The sequence below is a fragment of the Camellia sinensis genome, chromosome 9 (assembly GCF_055761805.1).
Source record: "Camellia sinensis isolate YWXY chromosome 9, ASM5576180v1, whole genome shotgun sequence".
Lineage (NCBI taxonomy): Eukaryota > Viridiplantae > Streptophyta > Magnoliopsida > Ericales > Theaceae > Camellia > Camellia sinensis.
This window is the reverse complement of record NC_138969.1, coordinates 145,436,922-145,458,487: the sequence shown is the minus strand read 5'-3', so window position 1 is coordinate 145,458,487 and position 21,566 is coordinate 145,436,922. Positions and strand designations below refer to the sequence as shown.

The window sequence follows — 21,566 nt, the reverse complement described above, 5'->3', positions numbered from 1 at the left end:
CATCAAATCAATTTGAGATCTATGTATATACATTGGGAATATGTCCATAGTACTCTTATATTGAATAAAATATTCCCCATTTTCCTTCCACATGGCCGGCCGAACTTGGAGAGTGTAAGGGACCAATCTCTCAAACTTTCCAAAGGCACACCTTCAAGATAAATTTCTGAGTTTAATAACTATTATTTAGCATGTTTTCATCACACAAAAGAAAGGAAGAAAAATTTCCCCTAGTGGATCTCTCTTCTCACAAATCCTCTTGTTTTTGAGAATTGTGTATTAAAAATCTGTTTTTACAGCCAACTTTCAAAAATTCTACAAAAATGTAGAAAAATATTCTGGACCTCCATTTTATGTCAAAATCTTCCTTAGGAATTTATATTTCATCTAAAATTTGTTTCATTAAAAACGAGTGAACGATTTGTGAGAAACTCTGATTTTTGTAACGGTTGACTAATCTGGACAGCGCTGGAGTGTTTCTTAAATAACTGAAAATCTAGAAAAGCTATCCCATTTCCAAAAAATGTTCTGGAAACTAGATTAAATTCTCTTCGAACCATAGGAAGGCGGAGTTCGGAAAAAAATCTAAAACCACCCTTTTGATTCTAATCTTTAAGGGGTACTAAATCTGAAATTTCTGTTTGGCATTGGTATTCATGCTATTGTGTTTATGAATATGCTTGTTAATATATATATGAATGTGTCCTAATATGATATTACACTTTCCGTGGTTGTATATCTTATATTCTAGCCCTTCAGTGATGCTTACAGTCAAGCAAGTTTATTCTTGTTACTTGCTTGTACTAACTAACTTAAACACTAATCCAAACGGAAAACTTAAATGGGATGGTTTTGGGTTTTCGATCACTGGAGCAATGAAAAGATGATAATATGTGATATATGGATTGTTAGGATGCGTTCCCTATTTGGAAGTTAAAGTCTTGCGCAAGTGGTTTCCGGAACCCTTGAACGGAGCGGTTGTATTCGGACCCTAGGTATTTGGTTTGAGGAGGGATTTGGGCAAGGCCCATTATTACCGTCTCTTTTGAGGCCCTGCGGTTGGCGCTATGCGGTATATAACCATTGGTAGGCATCCGAGGTTAGTTCTGCAACAAAGCAGCAAAAGAGGGGGCATACCGAATAATCCGCGTTCGATTCTTGTGGTTGGGAGGATGAAATCTCTTTGGGGGATTTCTAGTTTACTAACATCTAACCTTGTAACCCTTTATTTGTTCAGTTGAATATCATGCTTCATTACTTTCTGTCATATTTGTGATTGTGTATAGGACTGGGAAAAATGGACGGGGTGTGTGTGCGTTTACTGGGCATTCAAAGCTCACGGCGTGTCATGCCAGGTGCCGAAGAGGAGCTTATAACTGGAGACGACGAGCATGAAACCTTCGAAGACTTTTGGCTATCTTAGAAAAGTTAGAAATTTCCTTTTTGATATTTTGTAAGGCTCATATGAAGATTTAAATTTTCTCTTGGGATGTAATGTAATGGAACAAGCTTTTGAAATTAAGGATATTTGTGGTTATTATGTACTTATATTCTAATATATATATATATATATATATACCTTATCGTTGCTTATGAGACCTTGTGTCAATACCTTTTAAGATCTGCCAAAAGGGTAGTGCGCTGCCTAAGAAAGCTGGACTTGGAAGGGAGGCTAATTTGACTCCTCCAGCGATATGGGATCTTACTTGGTTATTGACCATAGGACTCATTAATGACTCTCCCTTGACTGCAACCAATAGTGTAGATTTGGGGCGTCACATAACAAGTCTATATTCAAGCACTCATTTCTTCATAACCAATCCAAAGAAACAATATATGGGACACTGTGTGTCTCAGTAGTTTTCAAAATTAGGGAAAACAACGAAATTAGTTTTGAAAATTAGGGAAAACAAAGATAGAAAAACTGAGAATGAGTAGTAGGTTACACTGGAAAAGAATGTGATGAGTACTAGTGGTGCTATCTATGGTTGATATGGTTCTTCCAATCCAAAGTGAGACCAATGTCAGTCAAACATATATAAGAGTGATATGTATGGGCAACCTCAACCATAAAGTAAATGGTGGCTTTCGGGTATAGTATATTTATATATGGATTAACTACTTTCAAAAGCTAAGTGAATCAGAAAAGAATCCAAATGTGGCAGTTTTCTGTTATATCTCTATTAATTTGACTACAAATCATTAAAAGGTTGAAGATTTTGTTTTATTTTTGATAGGAATATTGTATCATCAAAATTTGGCAATTAATTGAATGAATCCAGATTGATTAACTGAACTCTTTCAGCTCGCTTTGTGCAAATTACAAAGAATAAACATATAAATATGTAATCAATTGTTTTTTAGAGAAAGACCTGTATAAATCATCCTTGACAAAATAAATAAACAAATAAAAAAAAACTAACTAGAAAGATTTTCTCAAGGTCAAAACCATCAGTGTTCAAATGGTTACTATTGCAACCACCAGAGGAGAAAACTGCTGTTAACTTTATTGTAAAATAACTAAAAGATTAGTTTATTATTTATTTATTTATTATTAAGAGGAGTTACTAGTCTTCATGATATGTCTCATTCAAAATGATTGAAAAAGGCGAATTGTGGTGGCTTGTCTTTTTAAAATTTTATCAGTAAATTTTTATTTATTTTTTTTAATTTTTGGTGTAAGTGCACATGACTATACAACACATTTCCACATTCTTTCCTCATCACTTTGTAATTGCTCATTTATTTATATTTTGATTTCTCAGCAGTTATTTGAAATATAAGAGGTTTTTTTTTTAAGAGTTAGTTAAAAAGTTAATTTATTAGCTAAGTTTATAATCCTACAAAAATGTTCATTCTAAAAAAATTAGTTTATTTTATATATATATATATATATTTTTTTAACTTTCTAAAATGGCTAGAGTAGTCTTTTTAAAATAGCTAAAATGTCCATAGTGAACAAACAATAATTTCAATTTTCTCAACAGTTATAGATCTAAATAATCACAGTAAACAAAAAAAGAAACATCTAATCTTGTTGAATCCACACGCGCAGATGCAACGCATACATATAATAGCTTTGGAAACTCATTTGCAAAGGTTCAGCCAACGGTGACATCAACCAATCCGAGAGGCGATTCCTAGTCAATTTTGTCAGGTGGTGTGGTGAGGGGTTCAATGTATTTTTTCGCAAATAAAAATCTAATCAATTCACTAGGAGAATCTTATCTATTCCTAAGCTTGCTTAAGTCTATAAAATGTTTTATTTCACAAAAAAAACAATTATCTTAACCAATTTTGCCCTAAATTCGTTTGTATTTTTACTAGTTTGCTGATATTGTAAAGATTGTTGGCAAGACCGGATATCATCATTTAATATGGTTTCCAAAACCTAGATAGAATATTTTGAAAGTAAATCACAAATAACTTTAATCTAACAACATTTTCTTTATGCAAATATCGAGCCACTTTAAGCATCTATAGTTTCCTTGTCCATAGAATATTTTGAAAGCAAATCACAAATGCTTCCAATATATACTCTCAACACACAAAATCATATTTATTCCCTACACGGTTCCATTTATTTGGTTTTGTTATTACAAGTGTGTCTATATAATACATGTAGCTATAAAACTAAACAAAGGCAAATTAGGTGGAGAAACACCTTTTTTCCATAACACTCGAGATTGAATTAAAGATTTCTGCACACTTGAATTTGAAATTAAAGAAATCCCTAGCATCAAAATTCAAAAGACTTGCGATCATTTTCTCATACTTTCTCAGCAGTCAAACAGTTGTAAAAACAAAAACTAGGTTTCCAGAAAGAGATATATACCTTCCAACATAGTCCCTGAGAATCTGCTCGATTTTCTCACACTTTCTGATGAATTTGCCAGGCTCGACTTCTTCGATTGTGCAGTGCGATTTGACAATCTTTGTGGTGGAGCATCAATCATCAGATCTAGGGTTTGAATTTTCCTCCTCGGCTTCGTCCTTATTCCATACCTAACCCATTCCAGATTCAAGATTGCAAATCGCAGTTGCACTTGCAGTATTGAATTCAAATGTTGGCATCTATGGAGGAGGTACTTAAATATTGGCCAATTAGGGAAAACAAAGACAGAAAAACAGAGAAATTGAGTGTGAGAGAGAGGACCCATACCTGAAAAGAGAAGAAAAAAAAAAGATAAATAATCGAATAAGCGACATCGGCGGCGCTGACGATTGCTCGGAGGAGAATGCGGTGACGTCGGTGGCGGCACTAAAGGAGGAGAACGGGTGATGTCAGTGGCGGCGCTAAAGGAGGAGAACAAGCTGAAGGAGTAGAGGAATGGGGGGTAGAAGGCAGTGTTTTGCAAGAGAGGGATGAAAGGAAAACTGAAGCACCAAAAAAACAAAAAAGGGACGAAGAGGTAATTAGTAGGGTTCTTTTTTTTCATTACTATCAATATCTCAAAGTTTTCTTCGAAAAAAAAAAAATTCACCAAAAATTTTAAAATATTAAAATTATTGACAACGAAAATATATTCCTCATTAAATAGTTTCAAAATATTTAAAATCAAATTTTTTAAAAAAAAAATTAAATTATTGGTGACGAAAATATATTCTTCACTAATAATTTTAGGATAAATAAAAAACACACCCCTTCAGGTTTGTTTGAAATACAAATTGTTCTATGTGGTTCTAGAAATTACATCCCACCCCCTAAGGTTTTTAATTTCATGACGATTAACACCTTTTATCAATAAAACATCGAATTAATTAACAATTTTTAATGATGTTAATTTTACAAATTGTTCCATGTGGTTCTAGAAATTACAAGTAATTTTATTATCATATAGGGCAGCGGTTAAGAATTTTATTTTTTCAGTTAATTCTGATAAATAAAAAATTTTGACAAGGAGGTATTTGTAATTTTTCAAACCACAGGGGGTCATCCGTATTGTTAAGTAAAGCTCAGGGGATGCATTTGTAATTTATTCGTAATGACAAAAAATTTTCTCACCCAAAGTCTCAAAATTTTGGCGCCACCCAAAAACATTAGAGGGAAAACCTTTATTGACGAAATTTAATTTTCCTCACCTAAAAAGAAGTATTAATTGACGAAAATAACTTTTGACACCTAATATTTTTACTTTTTTATTTTATGTGACAAAATTTTATAATTCGTCACGGATTATTCTCATTTAGTAATGAAATTTATTTTCTTCACTACTTTTCATCACCATAGGTTACTTAAAGCGCTAATTAGCTTGTGTTTTCTTTTGAGAGAAAGAGAGAGGAAAACTGATAAAAAAACAAGGGGGGAAGGTTAGTAGTTTTTTTTTTTTTTTCATTACCACCCAATATGTCAAAATTTTCCCTCCAAAATTAGTGACAAAATAATTTCCTCACTAAAAGGTCTCAAATATTAAAAATTATTAGTGACAAAAATATATTTCTCACCAAATGATCTTAAAATATTTAAAATCAAGTTTCTCAAAATATATATATATAAAATTGTTAGTGAAAAAAATTTATTCGTCACTAATAATTTTATAATTGGTGACAAATTTTTTTCTCACCAAAAGTCTCAAAATTTTAGCACCACCCAAAAAAAATTAGCGGAAAAACTTTCGGTGACGAAACTTAATTTTTTCTCACCTAAAAAGAAGTATTTGTTGACGAAAATAAATTTCGTCACCTATTATTTTTATTTTTTTATTATATGTGACAAAATTTTATAATTCGTCACAAATTATTCTTATTCAGTGATGAAATTTATTTTATTCACTACTTTTCGTCACCATAGGTTACTTTTGTTATATATATATATATATATACACACACAATGAGCTAAAACCCAATGAATAATATTAAAGTAAAGAGGTTAGTGAACAAATTCCAAGTATATCATATCCATAAAACAAATCATATCACAATCATTCTCATATCTGAACATAATAATGGTACATCCAACAGAACAGAACATATTGTCTTCCGGCTGGAGTAATCAGTTTCGGATATCGATTAAACATATCACCACTTTGTCAAGTGGCTAACGAGATCTTGTAATAACACATATGTCATCGACCAGCATTAATATGCTATCCCCATTACTTGGGACCATTCTTTGGATGCCATAATAGATTCGAAAATCGGATAATCGTTCACTTAAGCAAAATAACATTTCAGAAAACATAACATATCCAATAGGATTTCAAATATATTTCATATGAGCATATCTTTACAGAAATGTTACTCATAGTGTTTGGTTAGACGATACTCCTTTACGGCTCAACCTGCAGAAATATATCCAAGCATAACATTTCAAATTTACATGTTATTCATTTCATTTGTTTCATTCGTTACATATTCGTTCGGTTATTTCTATTCTTTCTTTACTTTCATTAATGCTTATAATATGCATATGGATGTGAATTACACATGCAAACCATATAAATGAAGGTTTGGAAGTTAGAAAAATGGAAAGAAAATGAAACCGGAAAAACTGCCCTGCAGGCTGCACATACGGTGGCCTTGGCCACACGTGCGGTGGAGTTGGCCGCTCGTGCGAGAAGAATTCAACCAAAAACAAAAGATGGTTGGCCACTTGAGCGGTGGCCTAGGCCGCTCGAGCGGTTTGGGTGCATTTTCAGTCCAAAAATTTGCTTTGAATGGAAACTCATTCTTTTGCAAAATCAACTTCAATTTCATGAAAATCAAGGCCGAAAACTCATGAAAACCACTTGAATGAAACATCTTTTACTTGAAACAAAAATCATAGCCTCAATTAAACTCAATTTTTCATGTAAAGGATCAAAACCTTGAATTGATGTACGAAATCAAGAACCATGAAAATGGTGAGTTCCAAACTCAAAATCCATGGAGTTTCTTCCTTCATCTTCAAGAATCTTGCAATTGATCATGTGTATGAACAAAAATTCCATGAAAAATATGCTATACATGTTAATATTACAAGCTAATTTCTTGCAGCAACAAATCCCTAAATAACCATTAGTTCATTCAATTTAGGCTTCACTCTTAGAGGATCATGAGTGAAAATGACTCAAATTTAAGAAATGAGGGAGAAATTCATACCTAGAGTTAATGATTAAAGAAGAGCCCTTCAAATCTCTCTCTTGTTCTTCTTCTTCTCTTTCCCTGCTTAAGTTCTCTAGAACTCTCTCTCCCTCAAATATCTATCTCTACAAATCCCACTAAGGCAACATTAAATTGAATTAAATCTCTACAAAAACTTCACATTAGGCTCTAAAAATCACGTTGATCACAAATATTTAATCAATTTTGATTTTTGATGCCTCTAAGACCTTCAATTTTCAATTTAAAGTTGTAATTGCAAATCCTTTTGATTCACATTATTAGACATGCAATTTCACATCAAACACATAATCAATTAGCACATAACAATGCAATTAGATGATTATTTAATCAAACACATTTTTGGGTCATTACATGAAGACTGTCCTACCTCTCAGACTTGAGGCTACTTAGTGCGAGAAGCCATAACGGTGAACTAAAAAAATAGAACAACCATTTAACAAGTTTACATAATCAAGAAATGGAAAATATATATATATATATATATATATATCAGGTCCACCAAATGAATTTAACAATGGTAGGCAAAAAAATGTTTGGAAGTTTGACCGAAGAATTTCAGTTGTTTCAGTATTCATGGGAAGACTTTAATATTTTGAAGCAACTAAGAATGGATTTTTAGGTATAATGATAGTACACAAGAAGACAAACCTAGTAACTAATCTAATAACATTGCATAATATGGATGTTCAATTCATAGGTACAAGATAGTTAAATATTTAAGATGAAATAAGTAATGGAGATTTGAAGTTTTGAAAAAAAATTGACATCATCCTAGATTTTGGCATGTCAGGACAAGAATGTATAAATATAAAGATATATATATATATATATATATGAATTTATGAAGCCAAGATGATAATGTTTACAAATCAATAGCACAAATCAATAAATATGGGTCAAGCATTATCAATCTGTGTTAAATTAAGTAAAATGAACAAGTATCTAGCATGAATCATGGAAGGATTTCACCATTTTCCAGTTTTAAACAAAACCCACTCATAAATGTAGAACTTATGTAAAATCATGGAAGAAATTACGCAAAAACATAAAGAAAAACAAAGAATGTTAAAAAAAATTTACTTGATTGTGCAAGAGGGTTGATAAAATTTGTGATTTTAGAGAGTTTTAAAGGAAGGTGATATGAGGGTTTAGGAGTTGGGGCACTCAGAGGCGAGGAAGAAACAAAAATTAGAGGGAGCAGTCAAGTTTGGGGGTTTTAAAACCAGTCCAGGTAGGCACCGGTCAACCTCCCGGTTTTTTTTTTTTCCCTACTCTGCTGCAATCCTGCTCTGTCGCTTAGGTCCTTTGCTGGTTGCTAAGAAGTGGCTAGGACTTATGAAGATGTGATTTTAGATAGATAAAAACAAACTGTTATGCGACAAAAATATGTTGAAGAAGAAATATATGAGTCACTTTATAGGATTTAATTGACATAAATGTTTCCATATCAACGTAACAGTACACATACATCAATTAAGAAAAATTCATGTTTCACATTCACAACAAAACTTTTAAGTGGATTTCGACATTCCAAGTTCGCCATGAATAATATTGAAGCGTTCCTCGCTTAGAGATTTTGTGAAAATATCGGCCAATTGATTGTCAGTGTTTATAAATTCAAGAACAATATTCCCTTTTTGAACATAATCTCATAAAAAGTGGTGTCGAATTTTAATATGTTTTGTTCGTAAGTGTTGAACCGGATTTTTGCTTAAGTTGATGGCACTAGTATTATCACAATTAATAGGAATATAATCATAATACAAATCAAAGTCCTCCAATTGTTGTTTCATCCGTAGTACTTGGGCATAACAACTTCCGGAAGCTATGTATTCAGCTTTGGCCATTGATAAAGCAACATAACTTTTGCTAAACCAAAATAGCAATAAGTTACCAAGGAAGTGACAAGTACCACTAGTGCTTTTTCTATCAAGTTTGCACCTGGCAAAGTCAACATTCGAGTAACCAATTAAATCAAAAGCAACACCTCTATGATAAAACAGTCCCAAATTTTGAGTACCAACAAGATATCTAAAAATTCTTTTAATAGCACTAATGTGTGATTCCTTAGGATTTGATTGATATCTAGCACACATGCAAACACTAAACATAATATCTAGTCTACTTGCGGTTAAATAGAGAAATGAGCCGATCATACCTCGATATTTTGTTTGCTCAATAGACTTACCCTTTTCATCCTTGTCTAGCTTAATTGATGTGTTCATAGGTGTTCCGACTATTTTTCAGTCATACATCCCAAACTTTTTGAGTAGTTCCTTTTTGTACTTAGCTTGGTTCATGTAAATGCCTTCCTTACATTGTTTAATTTGAAGTCCAAGGAAATAATTTAGCTCCCCCATCATGCTCATCTCAAACTCACCTTTCATACAATTAGCAAATTCCTTACACAAGGTTTCATTAGTAGCACCAAATATAATGTCATCCACATATATTTGTACAATAAGTAAATCATTGTTTTTGGTTTTAACAAAAAGTGTCGTATCAATCTTTCCTCTAGTAAAACCATTTACAATCAAAAATTTGCTCAAACATTCATACCATGCAGGAGGTGCTTATTTCAAACCATATAAAGCTTTTGAGAGTTTAAACACATGATTTGGAAAAACATGATTTTCAAAACCAAGAAGTTGTTTGATATAAACTTCCTCATTTATAAAACCATTTAGAAAAGAACTTTTTACATCCATTTGATAAAGTTTAAAATCTCTATAACATGCAAATGCAAATAACATACGAATGGCTTCTAATCTAGCAACCGGAGCAAAGGTTTCATAGAAATCAATACCTTCTTCTTGATTGTACTCTTGAACAACAAGTCTAGCTTTATTTCTAACAATAGTGCCGGATTCATCAAGTTTGTTTCTAAAGATCCATTATGTACCAATAATATAGTGATCTTTAGGTCTTGGCACTAAATTCCAAACTTTGTTTCTCTCAAATTGGTTGATATCTTCTTACATAGACATCATCTAATGTTCATCGAATTAGGCTTCTTGAAAATTCTTTAGCGCAATTTGTGAAAGAAAAGCTAAATTACCACACATATTTCTAAATGAGGAGCGAGTGGCAACACCTTTGGTAGGATCACCTAGGATTAAATCCTTAGGATGATTATGAACAAACTTCCATTCTTTTGGCAAATCATCATTGTTTCCACCTTCTTTCTGAGGAGGGAGAATAGGTTGTTCATCTTTTTTGTTCACTTCACATGGTTGATCCCTTTCTTTGTTGATGCTTGATTCTTTCTCACTAGTTTACAATTCTACAAGATCATTATTAACCACTTGCTGTGGAGAAGAAATATAAGTTTCATCAAATGCAACATATATAGATTCTTCAACAACAAAAGTTCTTTTATTAAAATCACGATAAGCTTTACTAGTCAAAGAATAGCCATGAAAAATTCCTTCATCAAATTTTGAATCAAATTTACCTAAGTTATCCTTAACCATTATTATGCACATAACATTTACAACCAAAAACATGCAAGTGACTAATGTCGGACTCTCTACCATTCAAAATTTCATAAGGGATCTTTTAGAGAATAGGTCTAATCAAGGCATAATTTAAAATATAGCATGCGGTGTGAACGGCCTCGACCCAAAAATATTTAGGAAGATTATTTTCGCAAAGCAGTGTTCTACTCATTTCTTCTAAGATCCTATTTTTCCTTTCTGCTACAGCATTTTGTTGAGGGGTTCTAGGTGCTAAAAAATTATGTCCAATACCATGCTTATCACAAAATAATTCAAAATTTTCATTTTCAAGTTCTTTACCATGGTTGGTTCGAATATTAGTAATAAGAAAACATTTTTCATTTTGAATTTTGCGACAAAGTTTGGTGAAAGAAGAGAAAGTTTCATCTTTGTGTGCTAAAAACATAATCCATGTAAATCTTGAAAATCATCAACAACTACAAGACAATAATGTTTACCAGCAAGACTAGATGTCCTTGAGGGACCACATAAATCCATATGCAATAATTGTAAAGGTCTAGCGGTGGAAATAAAAGATTTTGATTTAAAAGTAGTTTTGGTTTGTTTTCCTTGTTGACGAGCACCACAAAGTCGTTCTTTTTCAAATTTAATTTTTGGAAGTCCAACAAACAAATCCTTTCTAAAAAATTTAGCAATTAAATCCATGTGAGCATGACCAAATCTTGTATGCCATAACCAACTACTATCATTACTAGCATATAAACATTTAACATACTAGCATAGAGATCTTTGAGATGAAAAACATAAACATTATCGTGGCAATTTCCAACAAATAGTGTTTTGTGATCAATTGTGATTTCAATTGTGCAATGTGATTTATCGAAAATAACTCGATTTCTTTTTATCACATAATTGGCAAATATTAAGTAAGTTATGCTTAAGTCCATCTACAAGGAGAACATTTTTAGTAGAAGGGTTAGGAGAAATACCGATGCTACCAATACCAATAATTTTTCCTTTCTTGTTGTCTCCGATAGTGACAAATCCTCCATCTTTAGATGATAAAGGAATGAAGAAAGATTTATCTCCGGTCATGTGTCTAGAGCATCTAGTATCAAGGTACCACCTCCCTTCTTTTTCTTTAGACTTAAGGCATACCTACAAAATGATAATCAAATGTTGGATTTTGGTACCCATGATTTCTTTGGTCCATCTTGGTTAGTTTAGTTAGTTCCCTTAACAATCCAAATCTTTTTAATTCCCATGTTCATATTCTTATTGAATGGACAAGTAGATATATAGTGGCCTTTCTTCATACAATAATGACAAGTAATGTGACGGTGTGTCATAGAAGGTGCTTTTTCAAAGATTGTTTTGAGATTCTTTTGTTTCTTAATAGGGTCATATCCAATGCTCGCCTTATCAAAAAACACATCATTGATTTCCAAGAAGCATGTTGAGATTTTCTCTTCGTTTTACAAAATTTTCAAGAGTTTTGTTCAAAGCACTAACACTGTTTTTCAAAACATCTTTCTCATTAGAGACAGTGACAAAATCATTTTTCAAAGTAATATTCTCTTCTTCAATTCATCCACATTGTTAGATAAAGATGCAACATATTTCTTTAACACATTATTTTTAGCACATACTTTTCTAAACTCATCTTGTAATTCATTGAAAGCACTCTCAAGATCTTCATAATTAAAGGTTACCTTATCTTGAGTGGATTCTTCTTCTCCTAGAGCCATGAGACATAGGTTGGCTACTTCATTATTTTCAACTTTATCATTTGAGCTATCATCATCACTTTCTCCCCAAGCTGCTACCATGGCTTTCTTGTTCCTTTTGTAGTCTTTTCTAACTTTCTTCAATTTTGGACAATCCATTTTCATGTGTCCCGGATTTTTGTACTCATAGCAAATGATATTTTGATGTCATCTTTGTTGTACTCTTTCTTGAAAGGTCTTCTTCCTCCATGATTGTTTTTCTTGTTGTACTTTTTGAGATTTCTACTAAACATGGCATATCCTTCATCTTCACTAGAGTCTTCATTTTCGTCTTCATGAGATAAGGCTTTGAATGCAATTTCATTTTTCTTTTTACTCTCATCATTCTCATGTCCTTTCATAGCGATTTCACGAGTCATAAGAGAACCAATGAGCTCATCTAATCCCAGAGTTGTGAGGTTCTTTGCTTCAATAATGGCTGTGACTTTAGCTTCCCAATTCTTTGGTAAGCACATAAGAATTTCTCTCACCAACTCACTGTTAGTATAGGTTTTGCTAAGAGATTTCAAAGAATTTATAATTTCAGTAAATCTAGTAAACATGCTTAAAATAGATTCATCAGATTTCATTTTAAATAATTCATAACTATAAATTAACACTACAAGAAATGGCATTTTTGGCGACTAAATTTTTAGTCACCAAAGGTCAAGTTGTAGTCACCAAGTTGTAGTCGCCGAAGGTTTTTAGCGACTAAATTTTTTGGTCGCCAAATTGGTCCTTGACTAATTGTCAGGAAAAGTATTGGCAACTAAATGTTTTTTAGTCGCCAAAAGTTTGAAATAAAATTAATTTTATTTTTCAGCAACTAAAACTTTTAGTCATGGATAAGTTGTAGTCACAATATTACTACATTTAGGGACCAAATAATTTAGTCACCGAAATATTTTTATTTTATTTTATTTTATTTGTTGCTACTAACTATTTCGTCACCCAAAGTTTCATTTATTTTTCGCTACTAAATATTTAGTTGCCAAAAAAAATTATTTTTCATCTTATTTTTTCAACTACTAAACTATTTGCCAAAAGAAATTATTTTCATCTTATTTTTTTTAGCTATTATTTAGTCGCCTAAAGTCTCATATATTTTGGGCTACTAAATTTTTAGTCCGCAAAAATCTTTGGTTTCTTACTGGTTAGCAAATATATAGTCACTAAAAATATTGATGTCCTTTTTGGCAACCAATTGGTTAGTCGCCAAGAAGTTCACTTTTTTTTTCTTTTTTTTTTTTTTGCCTACTAAACTTATAGTTGCCAAAAACTTTATTTATTGTTTTTTTTATTACTATTAATTTCTCCACAACCTATATTTATTTTGTGCAACCTGTAACCTATATATAAACAAAACGATACATATACCTGTTTCTATTTCACTTCCAACCATCCAAAAATCTAGTCTTTTAATGTCAAATTCCATATAAACTAAATATAATCCAACCTAAAATAATAATTCCATACAAATAGAAAATCATACAAAAACCATGTCCTCCGTACACAAAAAAGAAATATCCACTAGTAATCTATACCACGCCAATAGTAATATGTTTCATGCCAAAGTAATCTCCACCTCGGATCTAAAGTCTTTGCATCTCCACTTCTCGTTGTGCTGCACCATTTGAACCATAATCAAAGGAAGAGAGTTTTGGGCTGATCCCAAATCTCCTTAAATATCCCTTCTTCCCAAGCACCTCTCTTGATATTTCCTCTTGTGTCATCGGTGTTCCATACTAGGAAGACTTGTCCCACACCCTCGCCTAAAATCTCCTTGTCATTGACAAATATAAATGTACAAGTTAGATAAATTTACAAAGCACTCCAACAAAGATTCAAAGGCTTCTCAAAGTCATCATATAAAAATAACACAACTCACTAGAAGACCAATTTAAATATATGTTCCAAGGGGTTAACATTCTTGGTAAGAAATCATCGTGGAAACACTAAATTGAGGTGGCATGTTAGTACACTATTGGAGCAACAAAATAAAATTTTATGGATGACATGCAGGTTCCAAAAAAATTTAGATGAAAGTAAACTAACAAAAGTGTACGGTTTTTCTAACCAAGGATAGGCAAATGGCATATGGTAGGAGAAAGTAAAATCAAAACCAAAAAGAGCGGAAAGAAAAACATATATAACATAGAAAAATCAAGGAAACTATCTGTATCCGCTAGATAAATTTAATCAACATTCAAAAAACAAAACAACCAATTAAACAAAAGTTCAGAGTTGAAGGCACCTTCATAGATTTATACATAGAAAGGTAAGGTACTTCACTAAAAAGAACTAAAGAATATAATGGAAATGGGAAAAAAGCACCACCCTGCTCCAATTTTAGGGAAATCAGAAATAAAATTACAAGTCTTAAGACTTAGAAAACAAGGAATCAAAATAATAGAGGAACAAACAATTGTGAAAACAAAGGAAACATAGTATGTACATAGACATAAACCAAGGCAAGCAATTTATCATAATGTCTCACTTTTAATTTTTTTATTTAACCATCCAATATGTTCCTAATGTTACCAAGGAAAACAAAAAGTAAACCATAGCCAAATCATGTTCACACCCACATGGTCGACTTGGGACCAAAGTGCTAAGTTTACAAAACTTCTGAATTTGCTCACTATCAAAGCTAGTGTGATCATCTTTTCAATTTTAACAGAGATTCTATGCACATGATGCCTATAACCTCAATGGACATCTGGGAACTTTAGACCACTAGATGGGCTATAAAGACAAGGGGTGTTTTGAACAAATTTGAACTCTCAAAACCTCCAATGATTAGCAACATTCACAAACTATTTCATGAAAGCACAAAAAAAGTGAGACTAGACCTCACCTATCCAATATTATAAGCATATAATGATGGGAGCAGAAGGCTGAAAGATGGCCGATTGCCAGAGGTCTATGAAGGACAATATAAATATAAGGAACAAACTTTCAACGGAAAGAAAGAGACTACAATAGTGAGAGGAAAATTACCTTGTGAGCAAGGTTTTAAAAAGCAGCCGCAACCATTACGTAACGGTTGTGGTAGTTACCGCCACCCGTTACGGCCGCTTTTGTAGTGTGATTGAGATTCGCAGGTGTATCGGTCGTAGCGGCTGCTATAGCGGTCGTAATGGTGCCGTAACGGCCTGTTACGCACCGTTACGTAATGGTTTTGAATTGCTTCTTTCGAAAAAACACAAAAAAAAAAGAGTTGAAAATGGGGGAAGAGAGATAGAGAGAGAAGAGGGAAGATGGAGGAACAAGAGATAGAGAGAGAATAGGGAAGATGAAAAACATATTATTGATTTGTTGAAATTGTAAGACCTATGCTATTCTATTCAGCTGTTATCACTCAACCATTTTGTTTGTGTGTGTCTATCTATATATTGTTTGAAAATAATAATAAGTGTGGTCATTATCTATTTGGCTTGATTAATATATATATATATATATATATTTAGGCTTTTATTTATTCTCTTACATTTGTCATTGTTTATCTTATACATAATAGTTAGTGATTGAATTTTTGTATAATATAAAGTTGTTAATTATTAAAATAAAGTGTAAAAAACTCAGTTTATAATGATTTAAAAATATGAAATATATTGGATCAAACTTAAAAATTGACTAATATTTATTTTAAAACCCAATAAATATGATCATGGAAAAAAAATGTGCGTATAGGTAAGTTTTTTTTAAATTGTGCAAAAAAAAAAAAAATCATGGTTCCGGTTACCGCAACCGTTACGCTACAGCCTTTATACCCCGTAACCGCAACCGCGCCACCGCCACCGTTACGGCGACCGCAACCGCTTTTCAAAACCTTGCTTGTGAGGGATAAGATGAGGGGAAACATTCTAATTCTGCAACTCTTGTGGTGTCTACAAGAAACTGAAATTTAGTTAAATGGGAGAATTAGACTGACATTGTGTTAGTTTCACTTATTTATCAAAAAGTAAAAAACATTATACACATGAATAATCAATATTATAAACTTTTTTATTAATTTATAATTTTTTTCCACTTACCCAACTGTCAAGTAATTGTCCCTAGTTAAATATCCTGGCACTTTTAGGAAGATGTTGCAATCACCAGGCAAATTAATAGAAAATATATATATATATTATGATTTCCAGATATGAATGCACACAATTAAAAATGCAAAAAGAAACAATCAACACTGCAGAAATTTTTCATAATGTCAAACACCTCATGATGCAGCTACATGGCTTTAAAGTTTCACAAAATCACCGTAAGGATTCTTCATGATGGTTGCGGCTGTTTCTTTTCATTTATTATTACTGTTAGTATTATTAATATTTTGTTTTTTTGCACAGAAGCAAAATGGAAATTTAGAGAACTATTGGCTAGACAAAAAAATTTGAAAGTAGATATCAATGGGGGGAAATAGCAAGGTTATGGAAAAGCATCCATCTTACCTTTCCGTAAGCAAGAGTATTTGGTTGTGCAAAAAAGTTAGACATGAGTTCATCGTGGTTACTAACCACTTCACCTGCAACACAATTCAATGAAAATTTTGGTAATGGATAGAAACACCATCAAGAAAATAGGGATCTACAGACCACCTTTACCAAGCCATTCAAGTAAACTTGTTTTGGTAATACTGAGATAAGAAATTGTGCCCAACAAAGAGAGGGAGGAGAAAAAAAAAGAAAAAAAAGAAAAAAGAATGATGTACCCTTAAGGTACACAGGTTGTTGACTCTTCACAACACCAATAAAATCACAAGGAATTACTCGCCCTTGAAAGTTCTGAGAAGATGGGTTATAAGGATAGAGTTTACAACACGGAAAAATATATACAAGCTAAACATAATCTAGTGCACATACATTCACCAGCAGCAACCTAGCAATCAGGTATGTATTCTTCACAGACATTAAACGATTCAAGTTCTATATAACACCTTTGACAAATGGTCAAAATGTTAATACTATATGTTCAGAGGAACAAAAACATTCTCGAACTACTCGCCAACCTTAGACAAGAAATATTCCTCAACTTCAAAGAAGCACCGAATGGTAAAAGTAGTTCAGGTAGGAGAATTTCCTACATATATGGGCATTATCAATTTTATTTACCAACGTATGGAACATAAGACGTAACTTACCTGGTGAGTTAATTGGTAAAAGCTATGCTGGCTAGTTGTTCCTGGTTCACCAAAATCAATTTCAACAGTCACATAGGGAATAGGCACACCATCAATTGAAACACTTTTCCCATTACACTCCATGCTAACCTAAATTGTGTTAGGGAAAATAGATGTGATTCCCCACAAGTAAATCAATCAATGGAAATAAAAATTAATGAGGAAAAATTAAATCAAAGGCAACACAAGAATTTTTACGTGGTTCCCTCAATGTGAGGTACGTCCACGGGATCGAAATCCGATTCCATTATCAACCAAATAAGTTCCAAACGATTACAAACGAGACACTAATGGTCTCACAAAAAAACACCCTTAGGTGAATTCCAAATAATCACAAATAAACAAGAGGAAAGACCTCACCAAATAGATGAACCAAAATCTTCAGAACCAGAGTTGTAGAAGACCCAAAATAACAAACCAAATTAATTTCAGAACAGAGGCAACATGAGCATGAACAAATCAAGCACCTTGACTAATCTTCACCAATCGGCACTGTTACCGAAGCTATATAGCAGCCGCCCACTTTTTTCGTGAAAAAAAACCCCAATCTATATCTCTCAAATATTGAACAATATATATTGTGAATCTAGGGTTTTTTAATCAAACCCTAATTGTTTCCAAATTGGATTGGGTCTCCTCAAATATAATATATAAAAATATATTATAATTAATACTAAATCAAATTAAACTTTTTTTCCAAAACCAATTGGGTCCCACACTCCAATAAGGAGGTATACCCAACAATTCTCCCCCTACCGACTTAGGTGGAGATATCAACCATACCCGCCAAAGTTCGACAATTCAAATGTTTGTCCCTTAATAAAGTCTTCGTTAACATATCCGAAATATTATCATCTGTGTGAACCTTTTCGAGTTGTAACAATTTCGAATCTAACACATCATGAATCTAATGGTATCTCACATCAATGTGTTTCGATCTCGAATGAAAAGTATAATTTTTACTCAAGTGAATAGCATTTTGACTATCACAATAAAGCACATACCTTTCTTGCTTTAAACCCAACTCTTGCAAAAATTTCTTCAACCATAACTCTTCTTTGCAAGCTTCCGTAATAGTAATAAATTCAGCTTCGGTAGTTGAGAGAGCAACACATTTTTGTAATTTAATTGCCATGCCACAGCTCCCCCTGCAAAAGTCATCAAATACCCCGAAGTAGATTTCCTTGAATCAACATCACCAGCCATGTCAGAATCCGTGAACCCATCAAGCATTGGCTTACCATCCCCAAAACACAAACACACCTTCGAAGTCCCTCGAAGATACCTTAGAATCCATTTTACCACTGCCCAATGTTCTTTACCCGGATTAGAGAGAAAACGACTCACCATACCAACGGCGTGAGCAATATCCGACCTTGTACAAACCATGGTGTACATCAAAGAACCAACTGTTGAAGCATAAGGAACTTTCAACATATCTTCTTTGTCTTTCTCACTTGTAGGACATTGATTCGAACTAAGTTTGAAGTGACCCGCAAGTGGACAACCAACTAGCTTTGCTTTATTCATGTTGAACCTCTCAAGAACTTTCTCAATGTAGCTTTCTTGAGACAAAATCAGTCCCTCTTTGCGATCACGAACAATTTTCATACCAAGTATTTGCTTTGCCGGTCCCAAATCTTTCATAGAAAAAGATTTGTTCAACTCCAATTTCAACCTATTTATCATGGTAGAATCTTGACCAACAATTAACATGTCATCAACATAAAGCAAAAGAATAATAAATTTGCCATTCGAAAAAATTTTCACAAATACACAATGGTCCGAAGTAGTTTTAGAAAAACTATTATTCATCATGAAAGAGTCAATTTTTTTGTACCATTGCCGCGGGGCTTGCTTGAGACCATTAAAACTTTTCTTCAATTTGCAAACAAATTTCTCTTTCCCTTTTTCTACAAAACCTTCCGGTTGCTCCATGTAAATTTATTCTTCAAGATCACCATGAAGAAATGCGGTCTTCACATCAAGTTGCTCAACTTCAAGGTTTATACTTGTAGCCATGCCAAGTACAACCCGAATAGAAGACATCTTTACAACCGGTGAGAAAATCTCGTCAAAGTCAATACCTTTCTTTTTCTCAAAACCTTTCACAACAAAACGTGCCTTGTACCTCAGATTCTTACCATCATTCTTCAATTTGAAAACGCACTTATTTTTCAGAATTTTCCTCCCTTTAGGCAACTTTACTAAATCATAAGTCTGGTTTTCAAGCAAGGAATTCATCTCCTCGCCCATGGCCTTTTTCCAATCACCTTTCTTTACATGTTCAATTGCTTCTTGGTAGCTCTCAGGCTCCCCTTGATCAGAAATCAACACAAATTCATTGGGAGGATACTTTCTTGAAGGTTGTCGGTCCCTTGTAGATTTCCTCAACTCAAATTGTGGTGGCGGTTCTTGAGTTGGATGCTCTTCCTCAATTTCTGGCTCAACTTCATTAAGATTAGCATCATCTTCTACATCTTCAATGGGTGGCTGCACATCTCCCCCATTTTCATCATCCACCGAAGATGAAGGAGATGGATCCATGTCAATGAGATCACTAGTTTTTGGCTCCGGTTGATCACCTTTGCCAAAGTCTTCACTTGTTTGGTCTTCAAGAAACACAATATCACGACTTCGAATGACTTTCTTGTCGATCTGATCCCATAATCTAAACCCAAATTCATCACGCCCATAGCCAAGAAAAATACATTGTCTTGACTTACTATCAAGCTTAGACCTCTTATCCTTTAGAATGTGAACAAAAGCTCGGTAACCAAACACTCTCAAGTGCTCATAAGATACATCTTTACTGGTCCAAACTCTTTCTGGAACATCACCATTCAAAGGATATGAAGGTGACAAATTGATCACGTCAACTGCTGTCTTCATTGCCCCACCCCAAAAGGATCTTGGCAATTTAGCTTGTGAAAGCAAACACCTTGTTCTTTCCACAATAATGCGGTTCATCCTCTCGGCAACTCCATTTTGTTGAGGAGTCTTCTTAACTGTCTTTTGATGCCGAATACCTTGGCTGCGACAAAACTCATCAAATGGCCCAATGTATTCACCACCAATGTCTGATCGGATGTACTTCAATTTCTGCCCTGTTTCTCTTTCAACCATGGCCTGAAAATGCTTAAATACTTCTAGAACTTGATCTTTAGTTTTTAGTAGAAAAGCCCAAACTTTCCTTGAATAATCATCAATGAAAGTAACAAAATAAAGTGCATCACCATGTGTTCTAACTTTTAAAGGACCACAAGCATCCGAATGAATCAACTCCAAAACATTTTCTTTTCTAGAAGCAACATTTTTATGAAAAGAAACTCTATGTTGTTTACCCGCCAAACAATGAACACAAGTTTTAAGATGTGTACCTTTCAAACCAGGTAGAAGCTCTTTCTTGAACCAAACTTATAGCCCCTTTTCACTCATGTGCCCAAGTCGCCTGTGCCACAATTCAGTAGAAGTATCATCTTCAAGTGCATTGACAACACCTTTACAAATTTTTCCTTGCATCGAATAAAGTGTATGAGTCTTCTTACACTTAGCCACCACCAAGGAACCCTTTGTGAGCTTCCATATTCCATCACCAAATTTGTTGTTGTAGCCTTCATCATCTAGCTTCCCGGTAGAGATCAAATTGAGGCGAATGTCGGGAACATGCCTCACATCTTTAAGCAACAACTTGCAGCCCAAATTTGTTTCTAAGCAAACTTCACCCATACCAATAATCTTAGACAAACCTTCATTACCCATTCAAACAGAACCAAAATCTCCTGTAGTGTAGGTAGTGAAGAAATCAACTCGAGAAGTCACATGAAAAGAAGCACCGGAATCAATCACCCAATTGCTCTCTTGGCCCACAAAATTGATACAATCATCATCACAAACGACCATGAGATCACCATTGGTAGTAACTGCCGTTGTGTATTCTTGTTTCTTGTCCACACTTTTGTCACGTCTTTTCTCCTTGTTCTTGAGCTTTCGGCATTCCCGCTTCATGTGCCCTTTCTCATGGCAATAATAGCACTCAATGTCTTTCTTTGAAAAAGAACC

At 33.4% G+C, this 21,566-nt stretch overlaps 1 protein-coding gene across 2 annotated transcripts in view; it reads right to left on the bottom strand.

The window, feature by feature from the left end:
* The window catches only part of LOC114307164 (uncharacterized), a 138,272-nt gene that overhangs the window by 92,115 nt on the left and 24,591 nt on the right, over positions 1-21,566 (bottom strand). Inside the window, exons 6-8 of one of the 2 annotated variants that reach the window (XM_082887749.1) lie at positions 17,466-17,506; positions 16,777-16,850; positions 16,161-16,228 (exon numbers count right to left, since the gene is read on the bottom strand). In XM_082887749.1, the coding sequence (XP_082743875.1) occupies positions 16,219-16,228; positions 16,777-16,850; positions 17,466-17,506 (125 nt within the window). In that variant the 3' untranslated portion in view covers positions 16,161-16,218. Of the gene's footprint in view, positions 1-16,160; positions 16,229-16,776; positions 16,851-17,465; positions 17,507-21,566 lie in introns of those variants that run through there. The other variant, XM_082887748.1, reaches the window with a different exon arrangement.